At 44.4% G+C, this 21,342-nt stretch overlaps 1 protein-coding gene across 1 annotated transcript in view; it reads left to right on the forward strand.

Annotated features, from left to right (window-relative positions):
• Positions 1-21,342, forward strand: part of LOC132398542 (synapsin-3-like) — a 262,286-nt gene that overhangs the window by 59,055 nt on the left and 181,889 nt on the right. The window contains exon 3 of the mRNA XM_059978162.1: positions 3,226-3,317. Within this exon, the coding sequence (XP_059834145.1) occupies positions 3,226-3,317 (92 nt within the window). The remainder of the gene's footprint in view (positions 1-3,225; positions 3,318-21,342) is intronic.

The raw sequence follows: 21,342 nt of genomic DNA on the forward strand, positions 1-21,342 counted from the left end.
GAATCCTACCCTCACCCATTGTCCTGTCAGTTGTCCCCCTCCCACTTTGCAGCTTGAAAGTAATTTATTTTCTCACCATCCTAATTCTGATAAAGGACCTCTGACTGGAAACATTAACTCTCTTTCTCTTTCCACAGGTGCTATCTGAACTTTTGTGTGGTTCAGAATTTTCTCTGCTTAATGCTGATGTGTACTGGTTTGTCCAAGTGACATTTCTAAGTTGTTATTCTGTGTGTCACTTAAATTGCACCATTGTTAACCTTTTTTTGTGGCAAGGGATTAATGAGTATAAAAGTGGTGAAATTTTGATGCTAATTTATAGGGCAATAGTGAGACATGCACAGAGTTTTGGTCTTCATCTCTACGTATTGATATGCTGATGTAGAAGGCTTTGCAGAGGAGGGTTATTAGGTTGATTCCTGGGATATGAAGAAAGGTTGAGCAGATTAAGCCTATACTCGTTGGAATTCAGAAGAATGATCTTATTGATATATAGGGAATTCTGAGGGGGGATCAGTTGGTAGATGGTCACAATGTCTCCTATCATAATGCATGTAGAACTACGTTGGATAAAGGGAAGAAAGATTAGCTTTATTTGTCATACGTATGTTGAAACTTACAGTACAATGGAGTACATCATTTTGAGTGAATGACCAGCACATTTCATGGATTGTGCTGTGGGCAGTCCACAAGTGTCACCACACTTCTGGCGCCAACATGGCATGCCCACAATTCACTAACCCTAACCTTACTGAGCAGAATAGTTTCAGAATAAGTGAGTGCCATTTAAGGTAGAGCTGAGGAAGAACTTCTCTCAGAGGATCATGAACCTTTGGCATTCTTTACCACAGTGACCTGTGGAGGCAGATATGCTGATTATATTCAAAGTGAGGACTGACATACACTTAAACGACAAGTGGGTCAGGGGATTTAGAGAATGGGAAAGTTGTGTTGAGGCCATGATTGGATCATTTTATTGAATAGAGGAGCAGGCTTAAGGGATTTATTAGCTTCACATGCTCCTGTTCCTTTTGTTCTTATGCTCTTGCCTACAGTATGAGACATGCTGACTCCGAAGACTTTAAACAGTCACTCTAGAAGATAGCTCTTCAACTCTTAAAGCATCACTGCAGAGTGCTCCGACAGCAAATGAATCATAACACATGAGCTAAGAACCAACATGTGGAAGCATTTTTTTGCAATCTGATTTTTATCCATTTTTAGCCCAAGTAATTACATCAATCATCTCTGCCTGTCATAGTCCCATTTGCCTGTCATCAGCAGTACAGTTGTCTTAAGTACCAGATTCTTCTGTACTGTAATGGCAGAGAATGTAATTATGTGGCCTACTGGGTTAGTATGTCATGTGCTGAGTCATTATTCAGTTGCTTCTCAGGAAGCAAGAATCATATCAGACAGTGCCAGTAAAAGATGTTTCATTATTTGTCATTGGTTGTTTGTACTAAGCACACACATACAGTATAGTAGCAATACATATTTTGCCCTGTTCTGAAATTTTGCTCCATTGATGCCAGTGACTCATCGATGTAGTTTTATTTAATTGTGTATCAAAGGGATTATCAGTAGGCAAATGTAGGATAGAGGATTGGAAGTCTGCATCTGGAGGACGTATTACAGAAGGAGTATTTATTCTCTACATCACCAGGATACAGAGACTATGTACCAGATACTAAATGCATTTAATTACCCACCTGGGCTAGGCTTCTCCCTAGTCTGTGACTTTTCCAGCCAAGGTTACACAGGAGCACCGCAGACTTCCCATGTCACTTACCGTTCTGACTTGCAAATATCTTGCTAGTCTTATATTATCCTGGAATTCCCTCCCAATGTATATATGCCACATGCTAACCCAGCACTGAGATTACAGCAGCACACACAAAATGCAGGAGGAACTCAGCAGGCCAGGCAGCGCCCAAAAAAGATGAGGAGACAGGTTAAGAAGGTGGGAGTGAGGAGGAGGAAACACAAGGTGATTGGTGAAATGGTGGGGGTGGGGGAGCGCTGAAGTAAAGAGCTGAGAAGTTGATTGGTGAAAGAGATACAGGGCTGGAGAAGGGGGAACCTGATCGGATGAGGACAGAAGGCCATGGACGAAGCAAAAGAGGAAGGAGCACCAGAGGGAGGTGATGGGCAGGGGAAAAAGTAAGGTGAGAGAGGGAAAGGGGGATGGGGAATGGTGAAGGGGGCGACATTACCGGAAATTTGAGAAATTGATTTTCATTACATCAGGTTGGAGGCTACCCAGATGGAATATAAGGTGTTGCTCCTCTAACCCGAGTGTGGCCTCATTGCGACAGTAGAGGGGGCCATGGACTGACAGGTCAGAATGGGAATGGGAAGTGGAATTAAAATAAGTGGCCTCTGGGATGGAGCGTAGGTGTTTGGCGAAGTGTTCTCCCAATCTACATTAGGTCTCACTGATATACTGGAAGCCACACTGGGAACACTGGATACAGTAGATGACCCCAACAGACTCACAGGTGAAGTATCACCTCATGTGGAAAGACTGGGGCCCTGGATGGTAGTGAGGGAGAAGGTGTAGGGGCAGGTGTAGCACTTGTTCCACTTGCAGATTAGCTTCACTGGAACAAGTAAGTAAGTTAAGAAGGGTTAGGCAATAACTTCCGATCTTTGCAACAATGCCCTGATCTATATTAAAAAAATGAAAAAATAGTGTGCAACTTCTGAACATGTGCATCTTACAAGCAAATGGCTGATCTTGTGATTATTGGAAATCATGCCATGTTTGTTGTAGAGAAGTGTTAAATGCACAGACATTGTGGGAAAGTGACAAAGAGCAAGCTCGGCAGGATTTATAATTAAATGAAGGAGAATGTAACCCCACTTACAGTATTGTATGTGTACTGGATCAGATTTATTATAATTTTCACAGGACCATTTCTACCTCCCTATTTGAAAATTTCTCCCTTTTGAAGATCGGAAGATGCATTAGACATTTTCTGGTTTCTAATGATGTTCTCTGTAAATATCTGCAATCCTTATCCAAGGTTAAACTTCCTCTGTGCCTCAGTGTGTCAACATGCAAACTCTTTATTTCAAGGAAGGGGAAATGAAGTGGAAAGTCTTGTAACGACTGCTGATTTTAAAAACATCTTTGCTTTCAGGATTAGCAGCTACTTATGTGGATGTGCTGTGAACGTGTACACTAAAACTCATGAGTGCTTCCTACAATTATTAATGCAGGCAGAGTTCTCAGAGCTGAATCTGGCCGCCTACGTCAACGGGGGATGTATGATTGATATGCAGCTGATTCGGAATGGAACCAAGGTGGTCAGGTAGGGCAACAGAAGCTTATTCCTTTCTACCTTATTTGGGAGCCAGATCGCGGGGTGAGAGTTACGTACATGGAATACATTTGTAAAAGCTGTCTCACATTGAACAACCCCTAACACTCAAACTGAAAGGGTGAAGAGCTTAAACAGCAGGTTGCAGGTGATGATGTCTGTGCGTTAAATGTATTTTCAATATATGCAGGCTACTATATAATTAAAAATCTCAGATTCCCTTCTTGCACTTTAATGGATTGAAGTTAATAAAATGAATGAATTTGCACAGCAATTTCAAAAACATTTTATTTTTGCTGTTGTTTTGCTAAGCATCTAGTTGCTAATATTGGCTCATCCCACATATGTTCTTATGCACAGAATCAGTGTAAGCATTTATGATTTGAATAAAGCAGCCAATTTCCAATGTAATCAGAACATAAAAACATAGAAAATCTACAGCACATTACAGGCCCTTCGGCCCACTCTGATGTGCTGACAATGTAATCCACTCTAGAAACTGCCTAGAATTTCCCTACCACATAGCCCTCTATTTCTCTAAGCTCCATGTACCCATCTAAAAGTCTCTTAAAAGACCCTATTGTATCTGCCTCCACTACCATCGCTGGTAGTACATTCTACACACCCACCACTCTGTGTGAAAAACTTACCTTCTGACATCCCTGTGTACCTACTTCCAAGCACCATAAAACTATGTCCCTCAGATTAGCCACTTCAGACCTGGGATGCTATCCTTACGATCAATGCCTCTCATCATTTTATACACCTCTATCAGGTCACCTCCCATCCTCCGTCACTCCAAGGAGAAAAGGCCAAGTTCACTCAACCTATTCACATAAGGCATGTTCTCCAAACCAGGCAACATCCTTGTAAATCTCCTCTGCACTCTCTCAATAGTATCCACATCCTTCCTGTAGTGAGGTGACCAGAACTGAACACAGTACTCCAAGCGGGGACTAATTAAGGTCTTATATAGCTGTAACATTACCTCACGGTTCTTGAACTCAGTCCCACGTTTGATGATTGCCAACACACCATACACCTTTCTAACAACACTGTCAACCTGTGCAGCAGCTTTGAGTATCCTATTGACATGGACCCCAAGATCCCTGTGATCCTCCACACTGCAAAGCGTCTTACCATTTATATTATATTCTATCTTCAAACTGAACCTACCAAAATGAACCATTTCACACTTATCTGGGTTGAACTCCATCTGCCACTTCTCAGCCCAGTTCTGCATCCTATTGACATTCTGCTGTAGCCTCTGACAGCCCTCCACACTATCCACAACATCCCCAACCTTTGTGTCATCAGCAAACTTACTCACCCTCCCTTATACTTCTTCATCCAGGTCATTTATAAAAATCACAAAGAGGAGGGGTCCCAGAACAGATCTCTGTGGAACACCACTAGTCACCATCTTCTATGCAGAATACAAAGCATCCACAACCACCTTTTGCCTTCTGTGGGCAAGCCAGTTCTGAATCCACAAAGCAAGGTCTTCCTGGATACCGTACCTCATGAATTCTGAATGACCAGAACATGGGGAACCTTATCAAATGCCTTACTGAAATCCATATACACTACATCCACTGCTCTACCTTCATCAATGTGTTTTGCTACATCCTCAGATTTCAATCACATTTGTAAGGCATAATCTGCCCTTGACAAAGCCATGCTGACTGTCCGTAATCAGATCATGTGTCTCCAAATGCTCATAAATCCTGTCTCTCAAGATCTTCTCCGACAACTGGTCTATAATTTCCTGGGTTATCTCTACTCCCTTTCTTCAACAAGGGAACAAGTTTTGCAACCTTCCAATCCTCTGGTACTTCTCCTGTCCCTATTGATGATGCAAAGATCATTGCCAGAGGCTCAGCAATCTCTTCCCTCACTTCCCACAGTGGCCTGGGGTATATGTTGTCTGGTCCTGGTAACTTGTCTTAATAACTTTCAAAAGCTCCAGCACAACCTCTTTCTTAATATCTATGCACTCAGGCATTGCAGTCATTGTAAGTCATTCCCACAATTGCCAAGCTCCTTTTCACTGATGAATACTGAAGCAAAGTATTTGTTAAGTACGTCCGCTATCTCCCCCTGCTCCATGTACGAGTTTCCACTCTCCTCAGAAAGTATAATAGGATGGAAGGTTTTAAACTTATTCATGTAAAAGATATTGATGTTGCTGTTGAGGATAGCATTTTTTGTTCATCCCTAATTGTCCTGAAATGAGGAGATGGAATCACATAGAGGTTAGAATTAGCAAGGAGGATAGGCATCAGTTCTTAGTAGATCAAATGAAATTTATAACAGTTGTCATTATTTATTATGCTTTCTTCACAAATATATTAATGTTTTGACCTAAATTATATTAAGACATGGATAAATTTGAAATGTGAAGCTCAACTGTAACATTCCATGTTGTATAGACATTTTGCATAACGTAACAAAGGTAAATTGGCAAATAGGTTTTGTTGAGTTAAATGATCTTTTGAGACCAGAAACAATCTTCCAGATGTAAAAGAACCATGTAGTTTTAAAATAGGACCTAATTATTTACAAGTACACACATGGTATTTTGACTCATTTAGTGTGTTAGACAAATTCCATTTCATGTCTGGGTGATGTGCCGCAGAAAGGAAACAAACTTGCGTTTGTGACATTTGTGCACATCTGAGAAAAATTAATGAAATGTCTGTTAGTACTTTAAAACAGAAGCCAAATTCTGCATCTGTCCCAGACATATTGCACTGTGGCAGGGCACACTGTTGGACAGTTTGGCAAGATGGTACTAGCAACCAACATGACTAATATTGACATCCTGCTGACAGTTCATAAAACTACTGCTGCTTCTTGTTGTTGTGTGAATGAAATCACTAGAGAAAAGTGCTGGTAGTTATGAAGCAGCCTCTTAATTTGAGAAAACAAGATACAAGTGGCATTATATTCAATTGCTTTTGAGGATGGGGGTGCGGAATGGTCTGACTGGCCTAATGGTACCAAATATTTTATGTGTTAAATATCAAAGGACAACTCCATACAATTACATCCACAATGCTTTCTTTGAAACTGCACACAAACTTCACACCTCCTGATTTGCACGCCCACATCAGGCATCTAAATGAATTTTAGTCAGCAATGTCTGGTCTGTGTTTCCCGGCTTTTAGGAACCAATTGTTTAGAGCTGAATTTCAAATTAAATTTACAATCTATATTCAGACTTGAAGATTGATGGCTGAAGTTATTTGCTTGATGGCTAAACCCAAAAATTGCTCTAACACTTCTTCTTCATTTAAATATACTTCTACTGCTAATCTGTGTGTAATTGGAGCCTGTAATGTACATTTTGATAATGTGTTTTTGGACTGACTGAGCAAACTGAAGTTCTTGCTAAATCTGAGGGAATTTGGCATGGTTGAGAGGGGGGTGGAGAAGGGAGTGTGCTGCCTAATGGCGAAGCACGAACCCATGATTGACTCCAATTGTTGAGCAACTCGCCGATTAAAGCATCGAGCAAGATTGAAATCAACGAGGATGAGGGCGGAAGGCGAGTGGGAGATCAGCGCCATCTGCCAGCATTCGATGGGTCTCCCTCTCCCTCTTGCTCACTGCTGCCGGAGGAATGTGCAGGACTTCTTGGTCTTGGGCAAGGTGTGATTGGACTTGTTTTTAGAGGACTCTGCTGTTCATGTTATATGTGTTTCTGCTTTCTGCTTACTCCTTTGTTTTGGTATTTTGTGCAATTTTGATCAGGGCAGACAGGCTCTGCGGCCTGCAGTCAACAAACGACACAGTGCTAAACTGAACTGAACATTCCCAGGCCGTTTCAAGGACTCTGCCGTTTGATGTTTAATATCTTGTGTGTTACTTGCTCGTTTCTTTTGCCATTTGTGCGATTTGTTCTTTTTTGTGCATTTGGTGTTCGATGTTTTCTTTGAATGGGTCCCATGGCATTTCTTCATTTTGTGGCTGTCTGTGGGAAGACGAATCTCAGTATGTACTGCATTCATACTTTAATAATAAATGTACTTTAAATTTTTGAATCTTTAGAGACAGTTTCAAGTGATTCAGTTAAAGTGCATTGTGAGAGGGCATAAGACAGTAAATTACAGTGCACTGAGTTGCAACACAGAGTGGAAGGGTTTGACATTCCACAGTGAATTACTGTGAAACAGGAAATGCTGCAGACACTCAACTGGTCAGGGAACATCTGTGGAAAGAGACGCACTTCAGGTAAAATAAAAACTGTGCTTTTACAGATGTGGCTCAACCAGCATGTTCTGTATCTGTTTTAGATTTCTATCTCCTGTCTTTTTAGTGAATTTGGAAATTACATCAGTGCAGTCATTTGCAGTGCACTGTGGAAGGGCATTGGGTAGTGAGCTTTAGTGCAGTCTTCAATACTGTACCTCCAACTAATGAGACACATCTTACAGTAGAGGAATAGTGTGTAAAGATGAGTAGCTCTACATGGAGTTATAGTGCACCATGGCGGTGAACTACTGTGGATCATAAGCAAGTCATGCATTATGATGCCCAGAGGAGGAACTCTGCAAAGACCTACCAGGTCCTGAGGGTGCTGCAGAATGAGGAGTCATGTTGTACCATTTTTTAAGAAGAAAAACAAAGACAAACCAGGGAACTACAGACTGGTGAGTCTTAGATAAGTGATAGGCAAATTACTGGAGGGGATTCTGAGGGACAGAATTCATCAACATTTGGATAGGCAAGGTCGTATTAGGGATAAACATCATGGCTTTGTGCATGAGATACCATGTTTAATAAATCACTAAGAGATTTTGAAAGAGTTAACCAAGAGGATAAACGTGGATGGGGCAAAGGATGTTGTCCATATGAACTTTAGCAAGGCCTTTATAAAGTTCCTGCATGGCAGGCCAGTCTAGATCACCTGGGATCCAGGGAGATTTATTTGAGTAAATTCATAGTTGACTCAATGCAATAAGCAGACAATGATTGTCTAAGTATACTTCTTGGATGGGAGCTCTGTGGCAGGTGGTGTGACACAGGGATCAGTGTTGGACCTTTGTTGTTTGTTATTTATATAAACAAGGATGTGAATATGTGAATATACAAGGCTTGGTTAGTAAGTTTGTGGATGATACTAAAATAGGTAATATTATAGACATTATAGTTATCAAAAATTATTTGATCACAAGCAAGTGAATATCTGCAGATGCTGGAAATCCAAATAAATAACTAAATAACTAAATAACTAACACACACACACACACACACACACACACACACACACACACACACACACCCCCCCCCCCCGCCAGGCAGCATCAATGGAAAAGCTAGGTAAACGGGCTGAGAATGGGCAAGCAGCTTTCAGTCCAGATAAATGCAAAGTCTTGCATTTTGTGAACTCATACCCAGTTAGGGCTTACACAGTGAAAGGTAGTACTGGGGGATTGTTGTGGAATAGAAGTACCTAAGAGTACAAGAACATAGTTCACTGAGAGCAGTATCACAGCTAGATGATGTGGTAAAAAAGGTGTTTATCACACAGACCTTCATCAGCCAGGGCACTGGGAATACGAGTTGGATCATTATGGAGCAGTTGTACAAGATATTGATGAGACCGCACTTGGAGGACTGTGTACAGTTTAGGTTGCTCTTTTTAGGAAAGACTTCATTAAACTGGTAAGATAGCAGAGAAGATTTACGAGGATGTTGGCAAGACCTGAGGGTCTGAGTTATAGGGAGAGTTTGGGCATGTTAGGGCATTATTTCATAGAATGTGGGAGATTGAGGGGTGCCCCTACAGAGTGTATAAAATCATGAGGAGCATTAACAGGGTGAATGCATAGTCTTTTTCCTAGGCAAAGGGGAACTAAAAACAAGAGCAATTTATGGTGAAAGGTGAAAGGTTTAAAAGGAAACTGAGGGCCAACATACTCACGTGGAGTTTGGTGTGTGTATGGAATGAAGAGTAAAAGTGTGGTTGAACAGATACAATGACTACATGTACAGGACATGTTGGTAAATACATAGATAAGAGGGGTTTAGAGGTATATGGGCCAAATATGGGCAAATGGGCCTAGCTTGACAGGAACTGATGTTGATGTGGATGAGTTGGGCTGAAGGACCAGTCTCCATGCTGTATTGCTCAATGACTCCTTGAATGCTGCATCAGACAGTGAATTATGGTGCTCTGGGAAGGCTTGGGCAGGAGTTACAGTACTCAGGACTTACAGGATTTTGGGTAGTGAGTTACAATATTTTGTGAATTGCAGTGCTGTGGGGATGAGTTGTGTGCAGTAGGAGTTTAGGGCAATGAATTACTTTGACTCGGAGAAGAGCTTATTTAAGTTCTTTAGCAAATTTTCTTGTTTTGCAAGTGCACTTTTTCCAATATTTACAGAGTGATCTCATTCGTTATGCTTGACTGCAAAATATGGAAATCCTCCAGTTCTTGATTCCAAGCTACTTTCCAATTGTTCAAATGGTAATTTCTTCCAAATTATTATCTCTTGCTTTTCACACTTACTGACTTTATTTTTTGTTCTTTCTTGGAATGTTGATTTCTCTGGCAAGGCTAACATTTTCCTCCGTCCATCTAGTTTAGTTAATGGTTGTTTATGACATCCTATTACTCCTGTAGTTAACATTACCAATACTTCTGGTAATTTAGTAATTTAAAAAGAGGATGCTTGAAATTTATTAGAATTTAAGCTACTGAGGCAGGATTTGGGCTCATGTTTCAAGATCTGAAGGAAGAACCCCTGGATATTGCCCCATTAAATTACCCACTGCACTAAAATACCCTCTCATCTTTTTTCATTCTTTCTCATCTCCTCCTTTTTTCCCATTCCTAATTTATAACTTTCTACTCATGCCTTTTTGTTTCCTCTCTCCCCTTTCTTCCCTCTCTCAGTCTCATCTCTCATTTAATCTATTAATTTGTCTATGTAAAGTAATAAGATCTGTTTTTGGCTCACTGGGGTCTAGTGGTGGGTTTTGTCAAATGTCAATGTCACTGCTGCTTCCTGTTAGTTTCAGAGAATATTTTGATACAAAGCAAATGTGCACTTCTGCCCACGGGTTTGGTACAACTTTATAAAATTGTCAGACACTGTATTTAACTCAAAGTATAACTTAATATCATCAGAATGCAAAGCGGCAGCCAGTGATTAGCCTTCACATCTGTCAGTGGGAGCAAATGTATTTGGAGACTTGGAACACTATCACAAAGGAGCTCAGTATGCTTGACAGAATACTGGCTACACTCCAATGATTGAAGATTTGTTACTAAAGACTACTCACAGCTCAAAGGAAGGAACCAATTTTCTTCCAGCACTGGGCACTGTGTCATAGACATTTCATTCCTCAGTCATCCAGAACACATAAAGGTATTGAGCAAGGTCCCCAATTTAAGTACAACCTCCGAGTTGTGCAGCTTCAGCTAGGATGGGATGTAAACTCTTCAGAGGTTTCAGCAGCTGTGAATTCTCCTATGCCTTGTTGCTGGGTCCAAGTGCTGCAACTCCCTCCCAGCAGCACAGATGGAGTAATTTCACCAGAAAAATGGAAGAAGGATTACCCTCCGCCCATCCGCTGGGTAATTTATCATAGTTATTATCTGTGTCCTTGCCAGCAACACCCACATCCTGAGAAATGAAAATAAACTACATGTCTATTGCCTCCATGTAAGATGGTGGCGCGCTCGGATGCAGTGACCTATCTGAGTCTCAAAAAAAGGTGCAATTGTTCATCCCTGATGTCTTTTGCATGTTTGCAACTCTGCAGGGTATTAAGAACATCAAATAGTGCAGGTCTACACCATTAGTGAGCTGCCTGATAGCGGTGGAACTGGACATCTTGCACAATGTGTTTCCACCTGCTGCAATAGGGCATCGGAGGCGGTGTGAAGTCCAATAAACTGCGCTAATGATTGCCTTGGACACTTTTCCTGTGATTGCAAGACCCTGCTGGACATTGGTAATGTAGAATACTCATTGACGAGACTGACAGTGGGTTCTGTATTCATGTGTATTCACGTATGGTCGAATGGCAATTAAACTTGATCTTGACCTTAACTTGATTTCCAGTTTGAAAGTTGAGACAATGAGTGAAGCATTAATGATGGTACTTGTGTGAAATCCACTTAGAATATCATATGCCTCCATTTTATAACAACATTTCTTTTGTTAATGGCTATTGCTGGGTTTCCTGGGCAGGGGGAATCTCAAGAGCATTCTACCACCCACCAAGTCTCATAATATGTCATGACTTGGGCTGTACCATTATTTTAAAATTTACTTTTATAACTGTATGTTTTCTTCTATCATAATTATATGTGCTGTGTGTGGCTGTTGGTTTTGTGTCTTGCAACTTGGCTCCAGAGGAACCCTGTTTTGTTTGGCTGTATGGTTAAATGACAATTAAAATTAACTTGAACTTGAACCATTTTCCCTGAACACCAGTAATTTGGCAACAATCTCTACTATTAAGCTTCCATGATACTTCTGCAATTGCCTTTAACTGCTGGGCACCCATCAACCATCAGTTTCCGTGTCATCCATTGTTACTGCACCCATATCCATCTATTAAGTAGCAGTTCCATAAAACAATGGTCAGAAATATCCTTGATAAATTAAGTGGGAGAAGGATATGGACTAACCCTGAAGATAAAAATGACGTAGTGATAATCATGAAAAATCACCAGAGTCCAGAATGGAAAAGAGAGTCAGGATGGATGACAATAAGACAAAACAGGTGAAAAAGTCACTGTCTGAAATCACTCTGAAACCACATATGGCAGCAACACAATTGTGGAGAAGATTAATAAAGTAATAAGGAAAATATCAGAAAGAGAAACAACAATGATAGGGTATTTTAAGACAAAATGGCAAAATTAGGTTCCCTTGTCTCTGTTGAACTGCCATCCTTCACTGCTAGAGTCAAATTTTTCCACCCACCCTCCGGGTTGTTTCCAAATCATTAATCCATCCCTTGTTTCTGATGCCACCCTTATCATACAATTCAGCAGGTAGGCTGGTGTTGGATTGCAAGAGCAGGAATTGTAGAATGCCTACAAGTTGCCTTTTTAGGGCAGCTGCGGTTTGAGTCCACTCGGGAAAGGCAGTTCTGGATTGGGTGCGATGTAATGAACCGGATTCGATCAGAGAGCTTTAGGTAAAGGAACCCTTAGGAGGCAGTAATCATAATATGATAGAATTCACCCTGCAGTTTGAGAAGGAGAAGATAAAGCCAGACGTATCAGTGTTACTGTGGATTAAAGGCAACCACAGAGGCATGAGAGAGGAGCTGGTCAAAGCTGATTGGAAGAAGACACTATCAGGGATGATGGCTGGAGTTTTAGGGGGCAATTCAGAAGAGGTACGGTAGATACATCCCAAGGATGGACAAGTATTTTAAAGGGAAGATAAAGCAACTGTGGCTGACCAAGGAAAACAAAGTCTGCATAAATTCAAAAGAGAGGGTATATAATTTAGCAAAAAATTAGTGGGAAGCTAAAGACTGGGAAGCTTTTGAAAACCAACAGAAGGCAACTAAAAAAGTCATAAGGAGAAGAAAGATGAAATAAGAAGGGAAGCTTGTGAATAATATAAAAGAAGACAGCAAAAGCTTTTTCAGATATATAAAGATTAAAAGAGAGGCAAGAGTGGATGTTGGACCACTGGAAAAATGCGCTGGAGAGGTAGTAAAAGGGGACAAAGGAATGGCAGACAAGCTTAAGAAATACTTCGGTTTGGTCTTCACTGTGGAAAACACAAGCAATATACCAGAAATTTGAGTGTCAGAGGACAGAAGTGAGTGTAGTTGCTATTACTAAGGAGAATGTGCTTGGGAAGCTGGAAGGTCTGAAGGTTGATAAGTCACCTGGATCTGATGAACTACACCCTGCAGTTCTGAACAAAGTCACTGAAGAGATTGTGGAGACATTAGTAATGATCTTTCAAGAATCACTAAATTCTGGAATGGTTCCAGAGGACTAGAAAATTGCAGCTGTCACTCCGCTGTTTATGAAAGGAGGGCGGCAGAAGAAAGGAAATTATATGTCAGTTAGCCTGATTTCAGTGGTTGGGATAATGTTTCAGTCCATTATTAAGGATGAGGTTTGCGGTACATGGTGGGACATGATAAAATAGGCCAACGTCAGTATAGTTTCCTAAAGGGGAATCTTGCCTGACAAACCTGTTGGAATTCTTTGAGGAAGTATCAGGCCAGATAGACAAAGGAGAGTCAGTGGATGTTATTTACTCGAATTTTCAGAAGGCCTTTCACAAGATGCTGCACGTGAGGCTGCTTAACAAGCTATAAGCCCATGGTATTACAAGAAAATTACTAACGTGGATAGAAGATTAGCCGGCTGGCAGGAGGCAAAGAGCGGGAACAGAGGTGGCCTTTTCCTGTTGGCTGCTGGTGACTAGTGGTGTTCCACAGTGGTTGGTTTTGGGACCTGTCCTTTTCACGATTTATTTCAATGATATGGTTGATGGAATTGTTGGGCTTCTGGCCAAGTTTGCGAACTATACAAAGATAGGTGGAAGGCAAATAGTTTTGAGGAAGCACGGAGTCTGCAGAAGAACTTAACAGATGGGGAGAATTGGCAAACAAGTGGCAGATGGAATGCAGTGTAGGGAAGTACGTAGTCATGCACTTTGGTAGAAGGAATATAGGCATAGACTATTTTCTAAATGGGGAGAAAATTTAAAAATCAGAGGTGCAAAGGGACTTGGGAGTCCTTGTGCAGATTCCCTAAAGGTTACCTAGTAGATTGGGTTGGTGATAAGGAAGGCAAGTGCAAAGTTAGCATTTGATTTGAGAGAACTAGGATCTAAGACCATATGACATAAGAGCAGAATTAGGCCATTCAGCCCATCAAGTCTGCTCCACCACTCCATCTTGGCTGATCCTGGATCCTTCTCAACCCCATATGCCTGCCTTCTTGCCATATCCTTTGATGCCCTGACCAATCAGGAAACGATCAGCTTCCGCTTTAACTACACCCATGGACCTGGCCTCCACTGCAGTCTGTTGCAGAGCATTCCACAGATTCACTACTCTCTGGCTAAAAAAAAAATCCTTCTTCCCTCTGTTCTAAAAGGTTGTCCCTCAATCCTGAGGCTGAGCCCTCTAGTTCTGGATACCCCCACCAGAGGAAACATCTACCTTATCTAGTCTTTTCAACATTCAGTAGGTTTCAATGAGATTCCCCTGCATTCTTCTAAATTCCAGTGAGTACAGGTCTAAAGCTGCCAAATGCTCTTCATATGCTAACCCCTTCATTCATGGAATCATCCTTGTGACCTCCCCTGGACTCTCTCCAATGACAACACATCCTTTCTGAGATATGGGGCCCAAAGCTGTTGACAATACTCCAAGTGTGGCCTGGCTAGTGTTTTATAAAGCCTCAACATTATCTCCTTGCTTTTATAATAGTTCAATTCCCCTTGAAATAAATGCCAACATTGCATTTGCCTTCTTTACCACAGACTTGACCTGTAAATTAACCTTTGGGAGCTTGCATGAGGACTCCTAGGTCCCTCTGCACCTCTTAATGCTTGAACCCTCTCCCCATTTAAATAATAGTCCACAAGGATGTAATACTGAGGCTTTATAAGGGATTGGTCTGACCACACTTGGAGTATCATGAACAGTTTTGGGCCCCTATCTAAGAAAAGATGTGCTGGCATTGGAGGGGCTGCAGAGGAGGATCGAGAATGAGTCCAGAAATGAAAGAATTAACATATGATGAGTATTTGATAGCCCTGGGCCTGTACTGACTAGCGTTTAGAGAAATGAGGGGAATCACATTGAAACCTATTGAATGTTGAAAAGCTTAGACATAGTGGATGTGGAGAGGGTGTTTTGTATAGTGAGGTGTCTATCATCAAAGGGCACAGTTTCAGAATAAAGGGGCATCTATTTAGAACAGAGATGAGGAAGAATTTCTTTAGTCAGAGGGCAATGAATCTATGGAATTCAATGCCACAGATGGCTTTGGAACCCAAGTCATTAGGCATATTTAAAATGTAGCTTGATTGTTTCTTGATTAGTAAGGGTGGCAAAAGTTACAGGGAGCATGCAGGAGAATGGGGTTGAGAGGGATAGTAAATCAGCCAAGATGAAATGGTGGAGCAGATTCAACAGGCTGAGTGGCCTAATTCTGCTCCTACATCTTATGGTCGTACATTCTTGCTGAGCTGCAGTGCTACATCCCCCCTTAACCCAAGTGCGGTGATACAGTGACTGAGCCTGTGGTTGTCCTTTATCGAAATCTCACTGCCAATCCTCTCCCTTACACTTGTGTTCACACACACATACACACGTGCTTTATTTTCAAGAGAAAATATTTCAAAGATCTCAGGTGAGTGGCTGATGTACAATAACCATAATGTGTTTAGGTTGTGTGAAGTGCTGGGGCAGACAGAAGTGATAGGGAGGTTCTTGTCTGGCATAAGATTGAAGCAGTTAATGAAGTTTATGATTTTTGGATGCCTGCGAGTTTGTGGTCTGGTAGGGGCAGAGAGGCATGTTCTGGAGAAGATGAAAGAAGCTCTGTTGGCTTTGATGGGTTAAGAAGAGAGAAAATTGGTCAGGTGGGTCAGGATGAAGTTAACTTCAATTTTATGGATATGCAGGAACACTGTGAAAAATTCATTCCTGACATCAAATGTGGAATGTAGCCTTGTCCTGAATGCTGGAGTTTTTAAAGCTTCTTCCCTACCCATATAGCTTTCAAGATCATGAAATTTCTCAGTTTGACCTGCTTGCTTACGAACCTGGTTTCTGTTGCTGGTAGAGTTGCTGTCACCCGATGGTTTCATGGTGGGGCCTGGCTCAACGTTCAGAATACATTTTTCTTTGAGCTGGTGATCAGTAACCAAGACCTGGTTGGAGGGGGAGAAGATGGAGAAGCTATGGTCCAGACCTTCTCCATCTGGTGGTTGAATACTGCACTCTGGCTCCGAGATACTTGCCCTCCGAGATAAGGGTTTCGCTGCTGGAGACTGACTGTACGTTCTGCACTGGCTGACTGGTCCATGTTTGCTGTCCAGCCATCAGTTTGTGGTTGCGCTGAGCGGTGTCAGCTGAAGCTGACCAATGGCTGGAGCCAGGCCTGAACCTGCAGCTTAGTCCAGTGCTTGTTGTAGAGATTCAAGCCTGTACATTGGGTCAGTTATTCAGCTGTCTCCTCTTTCAAGACCACCTATTTTATTTTTTTTTGTGAATTTTGTTGATACTTCAGTTCCTTCAAGCATTGTAAGATTTGTGCATCTATGTTTGGGAAGGTTAGTAAACACCAAGAGAAAAGTTGGGTATGGGACAACAGGTATCTCATGCTTGAGAAGATGCATTTTCTGCATCAGAATACTTGAAGGATGACATACCTACTTGTTGGATATAATGCCCTGTATCCAAAAGTGTAAAATTTCCAGCAGGAACTCAAAAGACAAGTAGTGCCATCAAACCTGGTGGTCACAGTCTGGTAAATCCTCTACAACAAAAATATTCTTAGTAAAATCAAAACCAAACATATTGCTGTTAGTGGGGTCTCTGAAAGTTGCTGCATAATTGTAGTAAGTATATTGTAACATTTGCCTTCTAAAACAAGTTGAAGTTTATAGTCATCTGACTGTGTGTATATACAACCAAGTGAAATGATGTGCCTCCAGACAACGCTGCACCCACAAAACACGTATCACACACAGCACGCAGAACAAAAATATAAATTAATAAAATATAATCCAAAATGCATCTGAAGTGTGCAGCATGGGTAAGCAGGAAAACAACAGTAAACAGCCCGCTATCCTAGTGAAGAGATGTTGGTGGTGGCAGGGTATTCATTAGTCTCACAGCCCGAGGAAAGGAACTGTTACCCAGTCTGGCAGTCCTGATGCTCCTGTACCTCCTCCCTGTGGGTAGTGGGCTAAAGAGATTGTACGATGGGAGGTGAGGATCCTCAACAAAGTTTCGGGCCCTTCGTTTACAAAGCTCCTGGTAAATGTAACAAATAGACTCCAGTAGCCCTCTTGGTAGTTTTACTATCCTCTGTAGATGCCTTGCAGCTTCCTACCATGCCATGATGCAGCAAGACAGGACACTCTCGATGGTGCTCCTGTAGTAAGATATTAGAATGGGGGCTGAGAGCCTTGCATGGCTCAAATCACCTCAGAAAGTGTAGACGCTGCTGTGCCTTCTTGACTATTGAGGAGGTGTTGTGGGTCCAAGTTAGATCAACTGTAATGTACATGTGGTGAACTATGTGCCTGTCGGGACACGCCCCTGCTGACTGCTCCTGTGGCTCCTCCCACAGGCCCCTGTATAAAGGAGACCTGCCGCCTGAAGATCGGCCTCAGTCTCCAGGACCTTGTATGATAGACACTCACTCCTGGTTCCTTCTTCCAGTCAATAAAAGCCGATATCTCGCCTACGTCTCAGTATGAGTTATTGATGGTGCATCAATTTTATTGACTGGAAGTTTTAAAACATGGAACCCGTTTTGCGTCCGGACCGGTTGGATTTGGACCCTCAAGACCCTGACGCAGCTCTCGCTTTTGAACACTGGCTTGCATGCTTCCAATCGTACTTGGCGGAGCTTCGTGCGACTGAACCCGCCGTTATGCACAGAATCCTACTCTCGAGGGTCTCCTCCAAAGTTTACTCCTTTATCCGGGACCTGCCGACCTACGAAGGGGCACTGGACGCCCTCAAACGACAGTACCTGCGGCCGGTGAACACCGTCTACGCAAGACATCGCTTAGCTACCCGGCAACAGCGGCCTGGCGAATCGTGCGCTGAGTTTCTCCGAGCACTACAGACACTCGTCCGAGCTTGTGACTGCAAGACGCTCACGGCAGAACAGCATGCGGAGCTGCTGGTGCGAGACGCCTTTGTGACGGGACTGAGGTCAGTGTACATGCGCCAGCGGCTGCTGGAGAACTCGGATCTTACCTTGAGCTCGGCGATAGAGAAGGCCAACGCTCTAGAAGCTGCGCGGCATAACGCCGACGCTGTCCAGTCGCGCGATTCCCCGCCGGTTTCGTGGACGCCTCAGACCCCGCCACCGCCGGCTCCCGGGAGCGAATTCGCCAACGCCGCCGCCAGTCGCCATTCCACGAGCTCCCCGACCCAGACCACGGCTGTGGCCCGTAAGAAACTCGTGCTTTGTTATTTCTGTGGCCAAAAGAAACATCCTCGACGACGCTGTCCAGCGCGAGAAGCGACCTGCTCCAGCTGCGGAAAGCGGGGCCACTTCGCCAAGGTCTGTAAGTCTCAACCTCGAGCGGAGTGCAGCGCTGCGGGTGAAACGTGGGGGCCGCCATCTTGCATGCCGGGATGTGGGCGGCCATCTTTGTCGACGTCAGCACGCCCCGCCCCCGATCCTCGGATGCTGACCGGGTACCCCGGATGTGAGCGGCCATCTTTGTCGGCGTCAGCATGCCCCGCCCCCGACCCTCCGATGCTGACCGGGTACCCCGACGGCGATCCAACTCTGGCCACTGTGACTCTCGACCAAAGCGCCCCACACCAGCTTGCAAGGTCCATGATGGACATCCAGGTGGAGGGGCATTGGACTGGATGCCTGTTTGACACGGGCAGCACTGGGAGTTTTATTCACCCGGACACAGTGCAACGCTGCGGACTTGCAACGCGGCCGGTCAGTCGGAGGTTCCATTTGGCCTCTGGGTCGCAGTCCGCTGACATCCGGGCGGGTTGTGTAGCGACTTTGGTGGTGCAAGGCACAGTATATCGGGACTTTGAACTGCTGGTCATGCCTAATCTGTGTGCACCTGTGCTATTGGGGCTGGACTTCCAGAGCCATCTCGAAAGTGTGACCATGGTATACGACGGGCCCCTCCCACCACTCACTGTCAAGAATCCTCAGTTTTATGGGACTTCTTCACATACCCCGCTACTGACCACACACACACACGGACACACACATCCCATCCAGAACCAGGCCAACAGCTGCGCTACCGACACTTGCAGCCTCTCCACTCTCAAGATCCCTCCCCCACCGCTGTTCGCCAACCTGACCCCCGACTGTAAACCTGTGGCAACCAAAAGCAGGAGGTACAGCGCGGGGGACCGGGCCTTCATTCAGTCGGAGGTGCAGCGGCTGCTCAGGGAGGGGATCATTGAGCCGAGCACAAGCCCTTGGAGGGCCCAGGTGGTTGTTGTTCGGACTGGGCAGAAAAATAGGATGGTGGTGGACTATAGTCAAACCATCAATAGGTTTACGCAGCTTGACGCATACCCCCTACCCCGCATCGCGGATATGGTCAACCAGATTGCTCAGTATAAGGTGTACTCGACAATAGATCTGAAATCCGCTTATCACCAGCTCCCCATCTGCCCAGAGGACCGCCCCTACACCGCCTTCGAGGCGGGCGGCCGGCTCTATCACTTCCTGCGCGTCCCTTTCGGTGTCACGAATGGTGTCTCTGTCTTCCAGAGGGAAATGGACCGGATGGTGGACCAGTACCAACTGCAGGCCACATTTCCCTATCTGGATAACATCACCATCTGTGGTCATGACAGGCCAGATCACGACGCCAACCTCCAACGGTTTCTCCAAGTGGCCGCAGCTCTGAACCTTACTTATAACAGGGACAAGTGTGTTTTTGGTACCACCCGCCTTGCTATACTTGGGTATGTCGTGGAAAACGGGGTTATTGGGCCTGATCCCGAACGTATGCGCCCCCTGTTAGAGCTCCCTCTTCCCACCACTCTCAAGGCCCTCAGACGGTGCCTGGGGTTTTTTTCCTATTACGCCCAATGGGTCCCCCATTACGCAGACAAGGCTCGCCCCCTGGTCAAGTCTACCTCGTTTCCCCTCTCTGCTGAGGCCTGCGCGGCCTTCAACTGCATTAAAGCGGACATTGCCAAAGCTACGATGCATGCAGTGGACGAGACCGCTCCCTTCCAAGTGGAGTGTGATGCCTCCGATTTCGCTCTGGCTGCTACCCTTAATCAGGAAGGCAGACCAGTAGCATTCTTTTCTCGCACCCTCCAAGGCTCTGAAATTCGGCACTCCGCGGTGGAGAAAGAAGCCCAGGCCATAGTGGAGGCTGTTAGGCACTGGAGGCACTATCTTGCTGGCAAAAGATTCACTGTGCTGACCGACCAGCGCTCGGTTGCGTTCCTGTTCAGCAACCAACAGCGGGGCAAGATCAAAAATGATAAGCTTTTGCGGTGGAGGATAGAACTCTCCACCTACACCTATGATATCCTGTACCGGCCTGGCAGACTCAATGAGCCCCCTGATGCCCTATCCCGGGGAACATGTGCTAGCACACAGCTCGACCAGCTGTACGCCCTTCATGCACAACTTTGCCATCCGGGGGTCACCCGATTTTACCATTTTGTGAAAGCTCGGAACCTGCCGTACTCCCTGGAGGACATCAGGACGATGACCAGGGACTGCCAAATTTGTGCCGAGTGCAAACCGCACTTCTACTGTCCTGACACGGCACAACTTGTCAAGGCCACCCGCCCTTTTGAACGCCTGAGTGTTGACTTTAAGGGCCCCCTTCCCTCCACTGACCGCAATGTCTATTTTCTCAGTGTTATTGACGAGTTCTCACGGTTCCCCTTTGCCATCCCCTGCCCCGACACCACTGCCACGTCCGTCATAAAAGCCCTGCGCCAGCTCTTCACTCTGTTCGGGTATCCCTGCTATATCCACAGTGATAGAGGGTCCTCCTTTATGAGTGAGGAGCTGCGCCAGTACTTGCTAGCTAGGGGCATTGCTACCAGTCGGACCACGAGTTATAATCCCCGGGGTAATGGCCAGGTAGAGCGGGAGAATGCCACAGTGTGGAAGGCCACACTTTTAGCCCTCAAGTCCAAAGGGTTGCCGGTCTCTTGATGGCAGGAGGTCCTCCCTGAGGCACTGCACTCTATCCGCTCTCTGTTATGTACGTCCACCAATGCCACCCCTCACGAACGCCTATTCTCTTTTCCCAGGAAGTCTGTCACTGGGACCACCCTACCAGTTTGGCTGACGTCCCCG

This window comes from Hypanus sabinus, chromosome 8, assembly GCF_030144855.1.
Source record: "Hypanus sabinus isolate sHypSab1 chromosome 8, sHypSab1.hap1, whole genome shotgun sequence".
Lineage (NCBI taxonomy): Eukaryota > Metazoa > Chordata > Chondrichthyes > Myliobatiformes > Dasyatidae > Hypanus > Hypanus sabinus.